Source organism: Rhinopithecus bieti, unplaced genomic scaffold, assembly GCF_001698545.2.
Source record: "Rhinopithecus bieti isolate Rb0 unplaced genomic scaffold, ASM169854v2 scaffold_20178, whole genome shotgun sequence".
Classification (NCBI taxonomy): domain Eukaryota; kingdom Metazoa; phylum Chordata; class Mammalia; order Primates; family Cercopithecidae; genus Rhinopithecus; species Rhinopithecus bieti.
Genome location: NW_016809758.1, coordinates 59,661 through 80,054, shown reverse-complemented (window position 1 = coordinate 80,054; position 20,394 = coordinate 59,661). Strand labels below are relative to the sequence as shown.

Below are 20,394 nucleotides of genomic sequence, written 5' to 3'. Positions count from 1 at the left end.
TGCCTGTTAGAATACACCCCCCAGATCAACAGGGAAATATTATAGCTACATTTGACTCTTTTCCTTTTAAATTACTCAAAGAATTTAACCAAGCTGTTAATCAGTATGGACCAGGTTCTCCTTTTGTAATGGGACTGTTAAAGAATGTTGCTGTTTCCAGTCGGATGATTTCTACTGACTGGGATGCTCTTACTCGAGCTTGTCTAACTCCTGCTCAGTTCTTACAATTTAAAACTTGGTGGGCAGATGAAACTTCCATTCAGGCTGCTCGCAATGCCCAGGCCCAACCTCAAATTAATATAACTGCAGACCAACTTTTGGGGTCGGCGGCTGGGCTGGTTTAGATGCACAAGTGGTCATGCAGGATGATGCCATAGAACAGCTTAGAGGAGTGTGCATTAGAGCTTGGGAAAAAATCACTTCAGGTGGAGAACAATACCCTTTCTTTAGTGCTGTAAAGCAGGGACCAAAAGAACTGTACGCAGATTTTATAGCTTGGTTACAGGAGTCTCTTAAACAGGTGATTGCAGATTCGGCTGCTCAGGATACAGTGTTACGGTTATTAGCTTTTGACAATGCTAGGCCTGATTGCCAGGCTGCTCTGCGACCTATTAGAGGGAAAGCACATTTAGTTGATTATATCAAGATCTGTGATGGTATCGGAGGTAATCTGCATAAAGCTACTTTGTTGGCACAGGCAATGGCAGGACCAAGAGTGGATAAAGGAAATACTCTGTTTCCTGGAGCTTGTTTTAACTGTGGGAAGCATGGTCATACTAAAAAAGAATGTAGAAAAAATCAGCAAGTCAGGCCACCAGATAGGGGAAAAAAGAAAACTGCTGAACCTGAAATATGTCCAAAATGTAAAAAAGGAAAACATTGGACTAAACAGTGTCACTCTAAGTTTGATAAAGATGGGAACCCGATTTTGGGAAACGCTATGAGGGGCCCATCCTGGGTGCCATTCCAAACCGGGGCATTTCTGGCTCAGGCCATTCCCTCACCCCTGTACAATGTCTGTCCCCTGCCCCAGCCGGTAGTGCTGCAGTAGATTTATGCTGCACAAAAGCTGTGAGCCTTCTGCCTGGGGAACCCCCACAAAAGGTCCCAGCAGGAGTCTGTGGACCCTTGCCAGCGGGGACAATAGGATTACTTCTAGGAAGGTCTAGTTTAAGTTTAAAAAGGGTACAAATATAAACAGGAGTCATTGATTCAGATTACAATGGGGAAATTCAAATTCTTATATCTACTTCTGTTCCCTGGAAGGCAGAGCCAGGAGAGCGTATAGCTCAGCTCCTGATTGTGCCATATGCGGGAATGGGGGAAAAGTGAAATTAAATCAACAGGAGGATTTGGAAGCACAAAAAAACGAGGCAAAGCAGCTTATTGGGTAAATCAAATTACTGATAAACCTCCTACCTGTGAATAACTATTCAGTGAAAGAAATTTAAAGGTTTGGTAGATACAGGAGCGGACATTTCAGTCATTTCTCTGCAGCACTGGCCGCCCACTTGGCCAATTCAACCTGCTCAATTTAACATAGTTGGAGTTGGTAATGCCCCTGAAGTATATCAAAGTAGTTATGTTTTGCACTGTGAAGGGCCCAATGGACAACCTGGGACTATTCAACCAGTTATAACTTCTGTACCTATAAATTTATGGGGAAGAGATTTATTGCAACAATGGGGAGCACAACTTCTAATTCCAGAACACTTATATAGCCCTCAAAGTCAACATATGATGCATGAAATGGGGTATGTCCCTGGTATGGGACTAGACAAAATTTGCAAGGTTTAAAAAAACTGCTTCAAGCAAAAGGACAACAGTTCCCACCAAGGTTTAGAATATCATTTTTGATGGCAGCCATTGTTAAGCCTCCAGAACCTATACCTTTAAAATGGTTAACGGATAATGTCCCAGGCTATACTAGCCAATCTCTAGCTACATTTTTCTCTGTATGGAATATTAAACACATTACTGGTATCCCATATAATTCTCAAGGACAAGCCACAGTGGAAAGAATGAATCTCTCCCTAAAACGGCAGTTGCAAAAGCAAAGGGAGGAAAACAGGGAATATGGAACACTACAGATGCAACTGAATTTAGCATTATTAACTTTAAATTTTTTGAGCCTGCCCAAAGGCCAGATGGTATCAGCAGCTGAACAGCATCTACAGAAACCAACTGCAAAGACAGAAGCTGAACAACTGGTTTGGTAGAGAGATCTGATAACAAAAAGTTGGGAAATAGGTAAAATAATAAACTTGGGGTAGAGGTTATGTTTGTGTTTTTCCAGGCCAAAATCAACAGCCAATTTGGATACTATCAAGACACCTGAAAGCTTATCATGAGTGAGATGCTGAGAAAGAGATTCTAGGAGGATCCCGAGAACCCCCCGGTTGCAGCCATGTTGAGACTGATGCTGAGAGAGGAGGACCCCAACTGTCACGAGTAACACCCATCGAACACAGCCACCCACCTGGAGACAGATCAAGAAGCAGTCACAGATGGCGGAAGAAAACCTGAGCAAAGTGGGACAACCAGTCACAATGAGTAATTTAATGGTAGCTATGATAGCGGTGATCACCATTGCCATGAGTATTTCTTCACCAAGGGCTAACACAGGGAACAATTATACTTATTGGGCATATTTATCAATCTTGTCTGGCAATAATGTCTGGATGTAATCACTCTATGATACAGTTACACATGCTTTCTGATCTCAGTATTTACCATAATAAATCTGCTCCTATAATTGAGGCATACCGCCCTCAAAAACCTATTTGTAAACAGGATTGCCTCAGTTAGAAAAAATGAACGTACTTGTTTAGGAAGATTGCATTGCAGAACAGGCAGAAGTGCTGCTCTATGATTCCCATGGAGTCATTATTAATTGGTCCTCTAAAGATCTTTAGCTTGAATTGCACCTCTCAGTCTGCATGCCATGGTCACACTATGTTCAGCTGGTCTGAACAAAGTGGTCAGATGGTAGAAATGATAAGAAGTACGGCAAGAGTTCCTATTATCTGGAACCGTGGTGGTATAGTGACATCTCAACCTCAAATGATGTGGCCTGTTGTAGGAGCTAAACAAGGATTTGTGGAAACTATTATTAAAAGAACAAACATTTGAGGCATCCCAGGCACACCTGACCTTAATGCCAGGAACCGGAGTGCTTGAAGGAGCTGCAGACAGATTAGCAGCTAGTAACCCATTAAAATGGATAAAAACACTTGGAAGCTCTGTGATGTCAATGATGATTGTGCTTCTAATCTGTGTCATTTGTCTTTGTATAGTCCGCAGATGCGGATCCTGACTCCTGCAGCTCCTGCGAGAAGTAGCTCAGCTTGACAAAGCTGCCTTTGTTTTTATCACTTTGCAAATCAAATAAGGGGGACATGTTGGGAATAGGCCCCCAAAATCTGGCCATAAACTGGACCCAAAACTGGCCATAAACAAAATCTCTGCAGCACTGCAACATGTTCGTGATGGCCATGACACCCACGCTGGAAGGTTGTGGGTTTAACGGAATGAGGGCAAGGAACACTTGGCCCACCCAGGGTGGAAAACTGCTTAAAGGGGTTCTTAAACCACAAACAATAGCATGAGTGATCTGTGCCTTAAGGACATGCTCCTGCTGCAGATAACTAGCCAGAGCCCATCCCTTTATTTTGGCCCATCCGTTTGTTTTCCATAAGGAAATTAGTTAATCTATAATCTATAAAAACAATGCTTATCACTGACTTGCCATCAATAAATATGTGGGTAAATCTCTGTTCGAGGCTCTCAGCTCTCAAGGCTGTGAGACCACTGATTTCCTATTCCACACCTCTATATTTCTCTGTGTGTGTCTTTAATTCCTCTAGCACCACTGGGTTAGGCTCTCCCTGACAGAGATGGCCTCAGCAGTGCCTGGCACATAGAAGGTGCTACAGAAGTGTTGTTAGCTGTCCTAATATTGAATATGCTTCCATGAATACTGTGTAACTCCCAGTGCCAGGTCAGGCGGGGGAAGAACAAATTTGAGAACTGACAATGAAGCCACTTCACTGGAGAATGGGGTTGTAGAGGCTTCTGCAATCTAAGTGGGAGATCAGGAATTTTAGGCCTGGGGGCTGTACTGAGCAGCTTGCTCAGGCCCTCACCATTTTTTTTTTTTTGAGATGGAGTCTCTCTCTGTCGCCCAGGCTGGAGGATTTTGTGGCTCACTGCCAAGCTCTGCCTCCTGGCGGTTTCACACCATTTCTCTGCCTTGCAGCCTCCCAAGTGGCTAGACTACAGCGCACCCGGCCACCACGCCTTGGGCGCTAATTTTTTTTTTTTTTTTTCTTTTTTGGGCTTATTTTTTAGCTAGCTACAGGGTTTCACCGTGTTAGCCAAGATGGTCTCAATCCCCTGACCTTGTGATCCGCCCGCCTCAGCCTCCCAAAGTGCTGGGATTACAGGTGTGAGCCACCGCACCCAGCCTCACCTTTTTTTTTTTTTTTTTTTTAAGAACTCGGGACATAGAGTGGATAGTGCCTTCTCCCAGCAATTCCTATGTCTGTGACCCAGTGCTAGAGCTGCCTGTAAAACAGATCTTTGATTGTGCTGAGCTGTGCTTCTTCCAGGGGCTGGAAGAAGATTGTGAGATTGGTGTTAGAGGGAAGCCTGTGAAGATAGGTGAGAAATGAAAACAGCACAAATCTTGTGTAAAATAGATCAGCATCTCTTATTATTGGACAGTCTTTGTGGGAAGGTCTATGGCACATAGAAGATGTTAGTTAATATCAGATTGCTCGTATTTTCTGCAAGGTGACTTCCCTATTCCCAGATGAGGGTGCTATGTCCTCTTGCTAGACTACAGCCTCAGGTCACATTTTGTGCACACGTCTTTCCAGGGCTTCAAGCTCAGCCAACACCTCTTTGGGTAGATCCTGGTTGACCTGCTCTGTCAGGTAGCTCCGAATGTCACGAACCTCCTGTTCCCAGAAATCCTTGGGGAGGGAGAACAGCTGAGTGGTGTCTATAGCTCCGAGGCCACTGAGATCCAAGGCTCCTTCCTTTGGCACCAGCCCAATGGGTGTCTCTCGGGCACTGTCCTCCCCCTCTAACCGCCGGCAGATCCAGTCTAGCACCCGAGCATTCTCCCCAAAGCCTGGCCACAGGAAGTGCCCTGCCTCGTCACGCCGGAACCAGTTGACATGGAAGATACGGGGCAGCTGGGCCCCCTTGCGCCCCTCCATGCTCAGCCAGTGTTCCAGGTAGTGCCCAAAGTTGTAGCCAAAAAAGGGCCGCATGGCAAATGGGTCGTGCATGATGATCTTCCCTAGGGAGGGGAGCAAGATGGGTAAGGAGTCTTCCTTCTCACTGGGGAAGGGAAGGGCACCCTGCACCCAGTTGGAAGAAGCTGTGAAAGGCTCATGGTTCTGGAATATCTTCAGGGATAGGGAAAAGATAGAAGTGGGAAGAGGTGGAGCCATATCAGACTCCAGGGGTGGACAAAAGGAAGGTCTGGCTCAGGAAGGGAGAGAGGAAGTGCTGTGTGCGCACAGAGGAGAAGGAGGAATGGCGAGGGTGCTCACCTTTGTGTTCTGCTGCAGCAGTGGACTCAGAGCGCATGGCACTGCCCACAAACACCCCATGACGCCAGTTGAAGGCCTCGTATACCAGGGGTACCCCTAGATCACCAATGAACAGAGTCACAGGCAGCCGTTTTCTTTGGACCCTCACTCCAGCCCTTCTGGTGAGCTTGACTGGTACTCTCTCTCCTAGGACCTTGGCTATCCCATTTTCAGACCCTTTGCCTCCTCCCAAGTTTGCATTCACCAGGGGAGAACTCTGGAGACAGACAACTACAGATAAGATGCAGGCCGAGGCTCTGGATCAGAGGGAAGGAGGTAGACCCTGATACAGACATAGCCCTTTTGCCAAGAACATGGAGCTCACATGTTGTTTACCTTTGGGTCTGCGGCCACCAAAGATGATGGCGTCAATGGGGACACCCTCTGGGGCCTCCCAGGCTGGGTCCATGATAGGGCACTGGCGAGCCGGGGCGCAAAAGCGAGAGTTGGGATGTGCACAGGGCTCCTTGTCATCTGGCAGAGGAAATACAAACACTATTATTTCCAAGGTCATGTCGACTCCCAACACACACATACATGGGCACACATTCTTGCAGGGTTCTTTTTTTTTTTTTTGTCTCATCAGCTGCCTAGAACTTTGTGTGATAAGGAGCAGAGAGAAGGGAGCCAGGGCATCTCCAAAAGCTCAGGTTATTTAGCCATGAAGGTGCTGCCAGCTGAGCTATGTGAGAAAAGAGTGGGAGAGGAATTGGGGTTTGGCAGCACACTAATGTTTGTGCCAAGCTACTGGCAGTTGGCACTGACCAGGGCTCAAGGGAATGGAGTTAGATATGGGCATAAGGTTATAATAATTTTTCCCCCAGAAACTATTTCGTTATTTGCGAGATTATTATATAAATGCCCAAACCTAAAGCAAAAACTGAGAATGTCAGCTTAGTACCTCAGACAATTGACTTTCCATCAGCAAACTGGGGAAGACAGACTCTCCTAAGTTATCAAAATGCAAACAGGAATTTATTTTATCTTTTTATTTTTGAGGTGGAGTCTCACTCTGTTGCCCAGGCTGTAGCGAGCGCAGTGGCGCAATCTCAGCTTACTGCAACCTCCGCCTCCCGGGTTCGAGCAATTCTCCTGCCTCAGCCTCCCCAATAGCTGGGATTACAGGCACCCACCACCATGCCTGGCTGATTTTTTTGTATTTTTAATAGAGATGGTGTTTCACCATGTTGGCCAGGCTGGTTTCAAACTCCTGACCTTAGGTGATCTGCCCACCTCAGCCTCCCAAAGTGCTAGGATTACAGGCGTGAGCCACTGCGCCTGGCCTGATTTTATTTTATTAATTAATTTATTTATTTGTGAGACAGAGTTTCACTCTGTCACCAGGCTGGAGTGCAGTGGCACGATCTTGTCTCACTACAACCTCTGCCTCCTGGGATCAAGCGGTTCTCCTGCCTCCTGAGTAGCTGGGATTACAGGCGTGAGCCATGATGCCCAGCTGATTTTTGTATTTTTAGTAGAGATGGGGTTTTGCCATGTTGCCAGCCTGGTCTCGAACTCCTGACCTCAGGTGATCCACCCGCCTCAGCCTCCCAAAGTGCTGGGATTATAGATGTCCACCCAGCAAGGAACTGATTTTAAAGCTAACAAAATGCTGGAGATTTCCCTGCCCTGCTTAGACCCTGATGAAGTGATAGGGCTTGAAGAATAGAGATAGGGATATCACATGGGTACGGATAACCTTAGGAGCCCAGGTCATACTTGGCACCTTCAGGTGTCCTGGAGAGGGATTGGGACTAAGTCAGTGGCACATGTATGAAGCACCACTGTGTGGCCCCTGAGTGGACACATCCCCTTCTCTGCTGGAGGTTGCTGGTTAGACCTGGGGGAAGCCATGGGGCCCAAATCCCCACTGTGTCCCATCCCCCAGCTTCTGCCTCCCATCGCAGATAAGAGCCATCCTTCATCAGCACCCAGTGCAGGACCCTAACACAGGGTATTGTTCTGGAAATTGAAGCTGGGGACAAGATGCCTTAGTTATGCCCCCGAATCTGGAGATGAAAGGGTTGGGGAACTAGCCTGTGGGGAAAGATGAAAGTTTCTTGGATTTCTCAGTTGGGTGGGAAGGCTGAGAGGGGCTTAATGATGGTGCTAGTAAAAATAAAGGGTGATTAGATGAGGCAAGGAGGGTGACTGCTAGGCCAGCCTGGCAAACCTGAATATAGGCTTCAGTGACCACAAGGCCACCCTCCCCTCCCACGCTCTTCTTTGCCCCCACCTCAGTGTCTGGACTGCCTGACTGCAGAAGGCCATGGAAAGAATACTGAAGGTCCAGAGTGCAGGGTTGAGGGAGAGGTGGGACTCCAGGCGCCCGGGGTAATGACAGGATTCAGAAACTAGCTTCTGGGAAAGACTCAAGCACTGACCTGCTTTTGTTTATAGGAAGGATTGGGGTGAATGCTTTGGAGGGACAGGGGAAGGGTGAGGATAACACTACTGACCTTTAGACAGTGGTTATTATACAGGGGACAGTGGGAGCCAAGTGGCAGGAGGAGAGTCAGAGCAAAGGAGGCAGGTTTCCTGTTTTCCTAATGGGTCAAACTTTATGGATAGTGCTTGGAGCCCAATACCTTCTATAACAATGTTCAAAAGTCCTTCCTTTCCTTTCATTAAAAAAATCCAGCCTGTATTTATTATTGAGAGTCTACTGTGTGTTTGTCAGCGTGCTAAACCCTTTTTATGCACTCTTTAATCCTCCAACAACCTCATGAGATAGGTACTATCACAACTACCTTCATTCAACTGATGTGGAAACTAAAGCTTAGGGGTTGAGCAACTTAGCCAGATCACAAAACCAGTGACTGGTGGAGTTGGGACATGAACTGAGATTTTGCCTGGGACTGGAAACTGCAGACGTTCATGACTTCTATGCCTCCTGGCAGTCCTAGAAGATGGCTGGAGGTCGTGGAGAAGGCTTTTCCACCATTAAGGTGCTGAGGCCTGGAGGCTGTGCCACACCTTCCCTACTGCACATACCAGGTTTCCAGGGTTTGCCCAGCCAGGAGGTCACAGTAACACCAGGTGGAAGAGGCTGGTCAATGCCCTCCCAGTACACGCCACCATCGCTGGTCTCAGCCACATTGGTAAAAATAGTGTTACTCTGGATTGTAGCCATGGCGTTGGGATTGGTGGTGGCAGAGGTACCAGGGGCAACCCCAAAGAAGCCATTCTCAGGGTTGATGGCCCGGAGTCGACCTGTTAGAAGAAGTGAAAGAAAGGAAGGACCAAACAAGGAAAACTTGAGATGTAAGACCAAAGAAGGTCCTGCTCCACCCCACCCTGTCCTGAGATGGACTCAAGATCTGATGAGGAAAGGCTGTCTCTAAGGTGGCTGGGCTGCCAGAGGAATGGAGCAGGGTTGGGTGTTCAGGAAACTTTCTCACTGACAAAGTCACTGTGAACACTAGAGAGGATACCCCGAGGCTCTGACAAGAGCCAGAACCAAGAGTGTGATCTGAGGGTCCCTCACCTTCACTGTCAAACCTCATCCAAGCAATGTCATCCCCCACACACTCCACTTTCCAGCCTGGCAGTGCAGGCCGCATCATGGCCAGGTTGGTCTTGCCACAGGCACTGGGGAAGGCGGCTGCCACATAGCGCTTCTTCCCTGCAGGGCTGGTGATGCCCAGGATCTGTGCGTTGGGGAGAGAGGGAATAAGAAAGAGGTCACCAAAGGTCAGGGCATGGTCTTCATGGGGAAGGACAGCTAGGGTTTAACAGGGAGGACCAATGTTTATTCACTATATAGGTGACTGCCCTGCCATTAGGCCTGGGTGAGTGGCAGGGGAAACCCCAACATTCAGCAGCCTGAGGCCAAAGTTTTGGGCCTTCAAGTAGAGTCCCTGCCCAACAGCCTGGCCCTGGCAGGAGGGAGGTGAGGCTGAGGCACTGGCCAGGCCCCACCCCTGCCCCGTCCCCGGCAGCTGCCCTGCTCCTCACCAGGCCCTCACCAGCATGTGCTCTGCCAGCCAGCCCTCATCCCGGGCCAACCGAGAGGCGATGCGCAGGGCAAAGCACTTCTTGCCCAGCAGGGAGTTGCCACCATAGCCGCTGCCGAAGGAGACGATCTCCCGCTGGTCAGGCACATGGCCAATCAGGGTTTTCTCTGGGTTGCACGGCCACTGGCTCACCGGCTCCCCTGGGGACAATGGGGTCATGGGGCTGCTGGCAGCAGCATCGCAAACTGGGGTGTCAGGGGCCAGAGGGATCAGGGGTTGGCAGGAGAGATACTTGGGAGCAGTAGCAGCACCAAGAGGTGGCTGAAGCCCCCCGCCTCATAATAACCATTAGCTTTTGTGCCCCTATTCTTGGACACGGACTTTTCTCAATCTTGTGCAAAGTGCTCTGCAAACACAGCCTCACACCTCCGCTGGGACTGTTGCTCTGGATCTTGGGAATTAGGTTGCCAGAGAGGACAGGTTCTTAGGGTCTGTGGAGAAGTAGGATTTGGGATTTCCTCCGAGTACAAGAAGGTCTCTGTGTCCCCCTTGGGGCAGAGCAGGTGCTTACCTTGTCCTGTCAGGGGCTGGCCCACGGAGTGCAGACACTTGACAAAGTCACCATCTCCCAGGGCCTGAAGCACGGGCGTCCCCAGTCGGGTCATAATACGCATGCTTGCCACCACGTAGGCTGAGTCAGTGAGCTGCACCCCAATGCGGGACAGCGGGGAGCCCACAGGACCCATGCTGAATGGAAGCACATACATGGTGCGGCCTGTGGAGGAAAGCATCCCCTGGATGAAGGGTTCCAAACCTGTTCATATCTTCCATGCCCCTGCCACTCTGTCCCTGCCCTGGTTACCCTGCATGCAGCCTGGAAACCTCTCATCCACAGCTCGCTGGAAATCAGCTGGGGACATCCAGTTGCCCAGCTGCCCACGGGCCCCACCAGCCGGGAGAGGTACCGTGTCCCGCTGAGAAGGAGTTACAATCACCGTCTTGCTTTCTACTCGTGCCACATCCTTGGGGTCTGTGCGGGCCAGCCAGCTGGGGGAGAGCGCATTGTCAGCAGGTTTCCCTTGTCCCTAGACCCACTTTTTCAAGTCCAGCTTTGACTCCAGGTCTTCTGTTGGCCTTATTTTTCCCCACCCAATCACATCTCAGGCCCTTCCTCCAGACTTTGTCCCATCTAAGGGGTGTTTCCCCAAGGTCTCAGCCCTCTGGGGGTCTCTGCCCCTGGCAAAATCTCCCTGAACTGGTGAGAAAAAAAAAAAAAAAAAGCAAAGGATCTTATTTATATCAGCTTCTTCATTTAAACTACAAACCAGGCCAGACACAGTGGCTGACGCCTGTAATCCCAGCACTTTGGGAGGCTGAGGTGGGTGGATCACTTGAGGTCAGGAGTTTGAGACCAACTTGGCCAACATGGTGAAACCCTGTCTCTACTAAAAATATGAAAATCAGCTGGGCGTGGTGGCACATGCCTGTAATCCCAACTACTTGGGAGGCAGAGGCAGGAGAATTGCTTGAACCTGGGAGGCAGAGGTTGCTGTGAGCTGTAATCATGCCACTGCACTCCAGCCTGGGTGATACAGCGAGACTCTGTCTCAAAAAACAAAACAAAACAAAAAAAAGTTTCTTTTTTTGTGACAGAGTTTCGCTGTTATTGCCCAGGCTGGAGTGCAACGACGGGATCTCGGCTCACTGCAACCTCTGCCTCCTGGGTTTAAGTGATTCTCCTGCTTCAGCCACCCAAGTAGCTGGGATTACAGGCATGTGCCACCACGCTGGGCTAATTTGTGTGTGTGTGTGTGTGTGTGTGTGTGTGTGTGTATGTATATATGTATTTTTTTTTTAGTAGAGACGGGGTTTCTCTATGTTGGTCAGGCTGGTCTCAAACTCCCGACCTCTGGTGATCCACCCGCCTTGGCCTCCCAAAGTGCTGGAATTATAGGCATGAGCAAATCCCAGTTTCTGAGTCCGTCTACCCCAAAGCTCTCATTCTTGTTCATACCATTAGGATGTTCTAGTTAAGTTGATTATGTCTTGGTGAACCCAAAGTGGCCTCAGTGCACCTATCTTGCAGGTTGTGGAGCCCAAGGCTTACCAGTTATTGTACTTGGGGACCTTTCGGATGAGGCCCTGCTGCTCCAGCAGGGTCAGTGTGGCAGTATTCTCAGCCTCTGTTCCATCACAGATGTGGATGCCCTCTGGTTGGCACAGGCGGGCACTGTGCTCTACAAAATCTTGAACGCCAGTGGGAAGCTGACCCAGATCTCCACTAAGCACTCGCAGGGTCTGGATGCTACGGCATGATGGCCAGCCTAAGGGGCTCAGCCCATGCCAGCTAAGCCTACAGGAGAAACAGGGAAACAATGAGCTAGCTGCTGTCATCGAGGGTGGACAAGGCGGGTGGTGGGGAGACAGAAAGCTTGGGCTGTTGCAGCCTGCTAAAACATGTCTGCATGCAGGGACCATGAAGAGCAGGTTGCAGTTGGTGTGTGGGATGTGTTCAGGACACATGTACCTTGTAGCCTTTATGACGCTTGAGGAGGGTGTCTCCTAGTCAGTTAGGGACAGATATGGCCAAAGGAGCAAAAAAGGCACATGCCTGGCTGTGTGGAAGTGTCCATGTAGGCATGCTGATGTTACTGCATGTGTAGCCCATGCCCATGTTTAACTGTTTAATCAATGTTTAGAAATGAGTAGGGGATGGCTGGGCATGGTGGCTCATGCCTGTAATTCCAGCACTTTGGGAGGCTGAGGCAGGTGAATCACGAGGTCAGGAGATCAAGACCATACTGGCCAACATGGTGAAACCCCATCTACTAAAATACAAAATTAGCCAGATGTGGTGGCGTGTGCCTGTTGTCCCAGCTACTCAGGAGGCTGAGGCAGGAGAATCGCTTGAACCCGNGTACCTTGTAGCCTTTATGACGCTTGAGGAGGGTGTCTCCTAGTCAGTTAGGGACAGATATGGCCAAAGGAGCAAAAAAGGCACATGCCTGGCTGTGTGGAAGTGTCCATGTAGGCATGCTGATGTTACTGCATGTGTAGCCCATGCCCATGTTTAACTGTTTAATCAATGTTTAGAAATGAGTAGGGGGATGGCTGGGCATGGTGGCTCATGCCTGTAATTCCAGCACTTTGGGAGGCTGAGGCAGGTGAATCACGAGGTCAGGAGATCAAGACCATACTGGCCAACATGGTGAAACCCCATCTACTAAAAATACAAAAATTAGCCAGATGTGGTGGCGTGTGCCTGTTGTCCCAGCTACTCAGGAGGCTGAGGCAGGAGAATCGCTTGAACCCGGGAGGTGGAGGTTGCAGTGAGCTGAGATTGTGACACTACACTCCAGCCTGGGCAACAGAGCGAGACTCTGTCTCAAAAAAAAAAAAAAAAAAAAAAAAAAAAAAAGAGTAGGGGCCTTTGGCCCAAGTGTCAAGAAGCTGGGCCCAGGTGACAACTTCATATCTCATATGTCTGGTGTTTGAAGCCTCATCCATTTTATTTCCATTTCTGAGCATAGTTTTTTATAAGTTAAAATGGCAACTGTTTTTATTCTTTCCTTCTGGTGTGTATGCTGTAAGACTATGAAAGCCCCAAGCAAAGGTCCCAGTCTTTCCAGTGCCAGGTTTCTAGATGAGGACTCTTGCACAGAGAATAGGTGACTGGATGCTGGGCTTCCAGGCCCTGATCTGCTGCTGCCCACTTGGACCAACAATGATTGCATAAAATGTTGCCCTCGGGTATTTCTGAACTGTGTGGAAGGTTGACCACTGGGGAATGAGTGTCACTGGCTGGAGTTCATGGGCTTAATTCTTAGGAGGTCAGCGTCCTGTTGTCTGTCCTCTCATGGCCCTGGGGGAGACAGAAGCAAGGTCTGCTCTGATTGGCCTGGACCCAAGGTGGAGTAAGCCTGAGAGAGCAAAGGCCATGAGAAGGATGTTACTCTCCTTCTCTACCAAGGCCTCGCCCATCAGAAACTGCCCCCACACCCAGGACCGCGTGACTCTGTGCTTCCCCTGGCTCTCCTTCCTAGAGGCCACATGCCTAGAGAGCTTTGATGTTGGTGGGAGGGTGAAACAGCAGCCTGCTGGCAGCTGGGACTCAGGGTGTTAGCCTGGGGAAGGGAGAAAGCTCAGAGCATGGATGCGGGAGCTTGAGTCTGGCTGGGGTAGAAGCTGGGGTGGTTTCCGCTAAAGGAGGATAGATGATCAGTGTGGCCTCAGGGGCAGGGGAGGAGGGCTACTGGTACCGGGGTCTGTTCCTGCCTCAGAGGGAAGTTCTCTCTAAGCATTAACTTTCAAGACACACATCCTGGAGGAGAGCCTCTCTGCAGCTGGAGCCTCGCTCACGTTATCTCTTGTGAAGCCCCCACACCCTCCTACAGCCCCCTAAGTGGGACCTTTCCTTCAAAGACTACCCACAAGGGCTGCCCAAGTGGAACGGGCTGTGCGAGAGATGTGGGTCACTTCCGACTCTGAGACAAAAGCTGAGAAGAGAGGCCTCAGAGAATAAATAGAAAGGAGACTAAGAGGACGAGCAGACAAACAGGACGAGCCTGGGGGCTCCAGGCCTGGACAGAGGAGGACTCAGCCAGCTATGTAAGAAACGAAGGCAACTTGGCACCCTCCTCCCACCTTGCTTGCCTCCCTCTCCTGGCCCCAGGTCCCTGGGGCTGCCCTGGACTTCCCGCCAGGTTCCAGTCCTTCCAGTCCGGGAAAGGCCGGGAATGGATGTTTAACCTTCCCATCTTCTTTAAGGGGCTCTGAGCTCAGTCTCCCGGGGCTCACGTACCCTTGTCCCCAGGGCCCTGCTGCCTCTCGAAGTACCCTGGGGCGCTGGCTGGGAGCCCGGTAGAGGTCCGAGGGAGGTATCTGGGAAGGAAAGGAGGATATGCGGAGACCCGACTCAGCAGAGACGAGCGAGGAGGGAGAGGAAGTTCTGAGAGTGACGGATAGAGATCGCGCGATCAGAGGCGAGCGAGGCAGAGAAGGGGAGGTGCGGACGGAAACGAGGAGCACCGGCCGGCTGCCCTCCCAAGAGACGCACGGCGCGGGAGGCTGGACCCACAGCAGTCGCCCCTGCCCGCCTCCGCCTAGGATGGGAAACCTGGCGGAGGCTGAGAGCAGGAGAGCGCCACTGGCAGCCCCGAGAGGGCGAGCGCAGCGGAAGGTGCGGGTGGGCCCCGGGCCGGGGGTCACTCACCGCAGGCCGGGGCGGTACAATGCGGCCATGGCACCTGGGCAGGGGCTGCGGGGTGGCCACGGAACCGAGCGGAGCCGGGGAGGTATGGAAGGCGGGGAAGGAGGGAGCGCGGCGAAGCGAGCCACAGCAGAGGCTGGCGGGAGGCGCTTAAAAAGGAGGGGGGCAGGCGCGGGGGCGGAACCTGGTAGGGCTGGCGCGAGCTTTCCTCCGCCCTGCCAGCAGGCTGGCTCCCTCGGCCTCGGGGCACCAGGCCCCAGGTCAGCCCAGCCGCCGCCCCAACCCCTGCCTCCCAACCGCCAAACCCACCTCTCCCATTGGAGGACTGGGTCCACCCTTCGGCCCCCGACTTCGAGGTCCCGCCCTCATCCGCCACCGCCCTATCCGCCGCACATGATGTAACTTTGAGGACTCTTGCTCCCAGGAGAGACACTAGGTGGCAAACAAGCTAGGAACGAGAGGCGAGGCCAGGGGCGGGAGGCCACAGGGGCCAGACGTCTAGAAGTTAGGGGGTTGGGCATTGCCTTTTCAGTTCCTCCTTCTGGGGACCCGACGCCCTGAGCCCTGGGCCTTCTGTAGTCCAAGTGCCCAATGCTAAGGTCCACTTAGTCCCCAACTCCTAAATCCCCGCTTCTCCTCCTGATCAATGCTTCTTTCTATCTTACCGTGAAATGGTGGAGTCTCTCCACCCCTGGGTCTCTTCCTTGGTCCTCTGATCTGGTCATTCTCCTCCCCCGGCACACACCCCATCCCCGACGGAGTCTTACTCTGTCACCCAGGCTGGAGTGCAGTGGTGTGATCTCGGCTCACTGCACACTCCGCTTCCTGGGTTCAAGCAATTATCCTGCCTCAACCACCAGAGTAGCTGGGATTACAGGCGCCCGCCACCACACTCGGCTAATTTTTTGTATTTTTTGTAGAGACGGGGTTTCTCCATGTTGGCCAAGCTGGTCTCCAACTCCTGACCTCGTGATCCGCCCGCCTCAGCCTCCCAAAGTGCTGGGATTACTGGTGTGAGCCACCACGCCCGGCGTGGTCATTCTTTCTCTCCACAATCCAATGAGGAAATGCATCTGCCCACCCAGCTACCACCATAAGGTCTTCAGGTGATTTCTCAAGCTATATCTCCATTCAGACATCTCTCTCCAACCTGAGACCACTGGATATCACCCGCAATGCTATATAGCACCTCAAACTCAGTGTTCTGATGATGGATGTCTGCTCAGCATCCACTCCTCCTTTCTGGTAATAGCACCCTGATTTTCTTCTGGGGAACCGTCTCCTCAGTCTGTATTGTCATGTGGGTCTTATGTCACCCCTCTTGGGGGTAGGCTTGCAGTTTAGCCAACTTTTGTGTTCCTCACTCTGGCCACAGCAATCAGGGATGTTCAAGGATGGGCATGAGATCCCTCTCCAGGACTTTTTCTGAAAACTTTGGAAGTGAGCTCTGTTTCTGCTGAGTTGCTGAGCTGGTAGAATATAAACCTGGAGCTGCTGGGTATTAGCTTGGCACTGCAAAGCAGGAACCTGTCTAAGAAGCCAGCCTAGAGGAAGCAGAGCAGGGAGATGGTGAGCAATGGATTCCTGATTTCAGTTATAGGAATCGATGCATTTCTTTTCTTGCTCAAGCTAATTTTAATTGGAGTTCTGCCACTTGCAACAGAAACAATCTTGATTCTCAGATTTCTTGGTGTTTTATGCTGGAACATAGTGGGATAATGAGAGCTGGTCTCCAGCTATGGGCTTGCTGCTGGTCCCCATCTCTTCTCCCTCAGGCTGTAGCCTATACTCAACCTCAGGTATATGTATTTGGATCTCTTTCTCCCCAGTCTGTAGATCCAAACTCTGTCCACACTTACCCAGCTGCAAACAGATGCCTCTTGGCCACCCTTTGGGCCGAAAGGTGTGCACACTGGTGGCAGCATGGTTGACCTGAAGGTCATCTTCTTCTCCATAATCCTGCACTTGCTCTCATGGTTTCCTACCTCAGCAAATGGCACCATCATCTGTCCAATTGCCCCAAAGGGAATCAGTCTAGACTGTTCTTATCCTCCATAGCTAATCAGATGCCAGGACCTTTGGATTTGTACTTCTCAATTAGCTCTCAAGTCTGTAACTATCCCCATGGCCAGGGCCTTAGTTCAGGGCTTATCTCTCACCTGGCTTCAGGTGATAGCTTCTAAGGCACTTCTTGGACTCCTGCCTCTCCAAACACCAACCCCTCTCCCTACCAAGCCACTCCCCACACTGTGCATGCAAATCCACTTGGAGAGTTAAGAGAGAAGAATAATGTTTATGGTATGGACAGTAAGTGCCAGGCTTTGTGTCAGCAACTCTGCATGCATAATCTCATTCCGTTTCACAACTATATTTTACACATGTGGACACAGGCTTAAAGATTCATTTGCTCAAAGTCACACAACTGGTTAGCAGGAGAAATGGAATCTGAATCCAGATCTTTCTGACTAATTACCAAGTTCCCCTCTCCCTGTAAATCCTATACTGTCCCCTTGATTTACCATTAAAAATTAGATCATATCACTCTTAAAATCTCTTCAAGGCTCTTTCCATCACATGGTATCTTATGTCCTTCATAATCTGACTCCTATTTATCTAATGTTGTCACCCCCACATCCCCACTTGCCTCTTTTCTCCTATGTACTGAACTCTGAAGTTTCTAGAGCACTTTTGTGAATTTTTTCTGGACATCTGCACTCAAATTAAACACACACCATCCTAGCCAACATGGTGAAACCCCGTCTCTACTAAAAATAAAAAAATTAACTCAGTGTGGTGGCACACGCCTGTAGTCCCAGCTACTCAGGAGGCTGAGGCAGGAGAATTGCTTGAACCCAGGAGGCAGAGGTTGCAGTGAGCCAAGATCACACCACTGCATTCCAGCCTGGGCGACAGAGCAAGACTCTGTCTCAAACACACACACACACACACACACACACACACACACACACACGCGCCTTTTCTGTTCATCCCTTAGAATGAACATCTATTTCATCTGTGTCGCTTCTATCCCATGTATATGCCTATATTTTTGTACTTATCACACTTTACTATACTGTAGTTACTTTTATATCTCTGTAATCCTCACTAGAGTGATGATTTCAGTCTTGTTTTTTTCCTAGTTCCTAGCAGTACCTGGCCTATAATAGGCACTTAATAAAAGTTGGTTGAATAAAAGAATGAATGAGTGCCACGTTTCTGAATCATTCTTCTTCACCATTGCTTTCTTCTCTAGCTTTAGGCAAATGGAGCAAGGGGCTCATGTGTGGATTTCCTTGCACTGCTCATTTCCCCTTATCTGCCACACACTTTAGTTCCCTGCCAGGGGAGCCTGGCCCACCAGCTGGCCCCATGTCCAAGGAGTACCACCAGGGGGCAGAGTGTGACCAGCCTTGCCCTGATCTGCATTGTCCTCCCTGGGGCCTCTGGGTTCATCCTTGAAGTCTCACAGCCCCCGAGTAGTGGATGCTGTGGTGTGCAGCCCAGATTCCCCCTTCAGGATCATGGTGCTCATTATTCCAGCTGCTGAGTGTTGGCTGCTGATGGCTCACAGCTGAGTACTTCCTTGAGCACTATCTGTGGCCAAAGGGAGCTGTCTCACCAAATGCAATGCCTGCTTCCTGGGGGCAGAATGTATCCAATGAATGGTTGTTATAAAGTACAGAGGCCTAGCCCTTTGCCTCAGTTTGGGACAACTCTGAAGGTCCATCCCAGTCCCAGAGCTCTTTAGGCTCAGCTGATTACAACTGCAGTGCCATTCAACTGTTCCCTCTCTCGGGTCCTGCAACTCTCACTTTCTTCGAAAGGCTCCCTGCCCCCTGCCCAATAAACCACTTGCAAACAAGGTTCTGTCTCAGAGTGTGCTTCCAGTTGCAGATATTCCCCAGGCTCAACTTGGTTATGGCATTAGTCCTCTAATCTGACTCTTAGTTCATTGTTGCCTTCCTCCACAAACACAAAGTGCTGACATACGTGATCCTTTAGAACACAAATCTGATCACATCATGTCTCTGCTGAAAACCCTCAGTAGCTTCTCCCTGCTCTTAGAATAAAGCCCAAACCAGTAATACCAGCACTTTGGGAGGCCGAGACGGGCAGATCACGAGGTCAGGAGATCGAGACCATCCTGGCTAACACGGTGAAACCCCGTCTCTACTAAAAAAATACAAAAAAAAAAAAAAAAAAAAACTAGCCAGGCGAGGTGGTGGGCGCCTGTAGTCCCAGCTACTCGGGAGGCTGAGGCAGGAGAATGGCGTAAACCCGGGAGGCAGAGCTTGCAGTGGGCTGAGATCCGGCCACTGTGCTCCAGCCTGGGTGACAGAGCGAGACTCCGTCTCAAAAAAAAAAAAAAAAAAAGCCCAAACCCTTAATGTGACCTCCCACACTCTGCGTGATCTGGCCCCTGCTGACTTCTCCAGCTTCATCTATCACTGTTCTTCCCACCTTCCAGGCTTTCTACTCTTTGGCTACATGGATCTTTTCTCAGTTTTGTGAGCATGTCTACCTCTTTCCTGCCTCAGAGTCTTTGCATATGTTGTTTCTGCAGCCTGGAATTCCCACCCTGTCCACACCTCCAGGCAGGGTCACTTCTTATTCACCTGACTAGTCTTGGTTTAACATGACTTTCTTAGGCAACCTGTCCCTGTGATCCATCCCCTCTGGCCTTGTATTAGAGTATGTCTTCATGGAAGAAAATTTCATAGCACCCTGCCCTTCTTCATAGCACATTCATCTCTGTTTAAATGGTTTGTTGTTATGTAGACACATCTTTAACATATGTAGGACCTGCAGCAAGAGTACAAATAGAGGCCCTGAAACCTTGTGTTTAAATATTTAAAATGGGCTGGGTGTGGTGGCTCACACCTTGTAATCCCAGCGCTTTGGGAGGCAGAGGCTGGAGGATCACTTGAGCCTGAGAGTTTAAGACCAGCCTGAACAACATAGTGAGACTTCTTCTCTACAAAAAATAAAAAATTAGCCAGGCATGGTGGTGTGCGCCTGTAGTCCCAACTGCTTGGGAGACCAAGGTGGGAGATAGCTTGAGCCCAGGAGTTCAAGGCTGCAGTGAGCTGTGATTGCACCACTGTACTCCAGCCTGGGTGACAGAGCGAGATCCTGTCTCAATAAATAAATAAATAAATAAATAAAAATAAAAAAATTAAAACGTATAACTCAGGGTCAGGCGCAGTGGCTCATGCCTGTAATCCCAATGCTTTGGGAGGCTGAGGCGGGTGGATCACTTGAGGTCAGGAGTTCGAGACCAGCCTGGCCAAAATGAAACCCTGTCTCTACTAAAAGTACAAAAATTAGGGCAGGTGCAGTGGCTCACGCCTATAATCCCAGCACTTTGGGAGGCCAAGGCGGGCGGATCACAAGGTCAGGAGATCCAGACCATCTTGGCTAACACAGTGAAACCCCATCTCTACTAAAAATACAAAAAAAAAAAATTAGCCGGGCATGATAGTGGGTGCCTGTAGTCTCAGCTACTCAGGAGGCTGAGGCAGGAGAATGGCATGAACCCAGGAGGCAGAGCTTGCAGTGAGCTGAGATCACACCACTGCACTCCAGCCTGGGGACAGAGCAATACTCCATCTCAAAAAAAAAAAAA

The 20,394-nt window shown here is 50.0% G+C and overlaps 2 protein-coding genes across 10 annotated transcripts in view; one reads left to right on the top strand and one right to left on the bottom strand.

The window, feature by feature from the left end:
* NRL (neural retina leucine zipper) overlaps positions 1–20,394 on the top strand; it is a 44,324-nt gene that overhangs the window by 16,011 nt on the left and 7,919 nt on the right. For 2 of the 6 annotated variants that reach the window (XM_017890237.1, XM_017890234.1), the window contains exon 1: positions 15,721–15,874. The exons of 1 other annotated variant lie outside the window; for it this stretch is intronic. The gene's annotated coding sequence lies outside the window, so the exon portion shown is untranslated. Of the gene's footprint in view, positions 1–13,429; positions 14,168–14,446; positions 14,739–15,688; positions 16,014–20,394 lie in introns of those variants that run through there. 3 more of the 6 variants (XM_017890236.1, XM_017890235.1, XM_017890233.1) reach the window with 3 other exon arrangements.
* PCK2 (phosphoenolpyruvate carboxykinase 2, mitochondrial) lies at positions 4,688–15,070 on the bottom strand. 4 transcript variants are annotated; one of them, XM_017890178.1, is made up of 11 exons: positions 14,953–15,070; positions 14,361–14,440; positions 11,667–11,912; positions 10,422–10,606; positions 10,131–10,334; positions 9,572–9,759; positions 9,091–9,253; positions 8,598–8,816; positions 5,940–6,077; positions 5,565–5,660; positions 4,688–5,308 (listed from the first exon to the last, which is right to left on the bottom strand). In XM_017890178.1, the coding sequence occupies exons 4-11, from the start codon at positions 10,477–10,479 to the stop codon at positions 4,854–4,856; spliced, it is 1,521 nt and encodes a 506-aa protein (XP_017745667.1). In that variant the 5' UTR covers positions 10,480–10,606; positions 11,667–11,912; positions 14,361–14,440; positions 14,953–15,070; the 3' UTR covers positions 4,688–4,853. The 4 variants fall into 4 exon arrangements, with proteins under 4 accessions (XP_017745667.1, XP_017745664.1, XP_017745663.1 ...); XM_017890175.1 differs by lacking the exon at positions 14,953–15,070 and adding an exon at positions 14,772–14,927; XM_017890174.1 differs by lacking the exon at positions 14,361–14,440 and having other exon boundaries at positions 14,772–15,070.

Coding starts and splice junctions, on each gene's coding strand:
- PCK2 (XM_017890174.1), bottom strand. CDS start 14,800: ATGGCCGCATTGTACCGCCCCGGCCTGCG. Junction 10,335..10,421: donor GTTTCCAGGCTGCATGCAGG/GTAACCAGGGCA, acceptor TTTCCTCCACAG/GCCGCACCATGTATGTGCTT. Junction 9,254..9,571: donor GGCTGGCAGAGCACATGCTG/GTGAGGGCCTGG, acceptor CCCAACGCACAG/ATCCTGGGCATCACCAGCCC.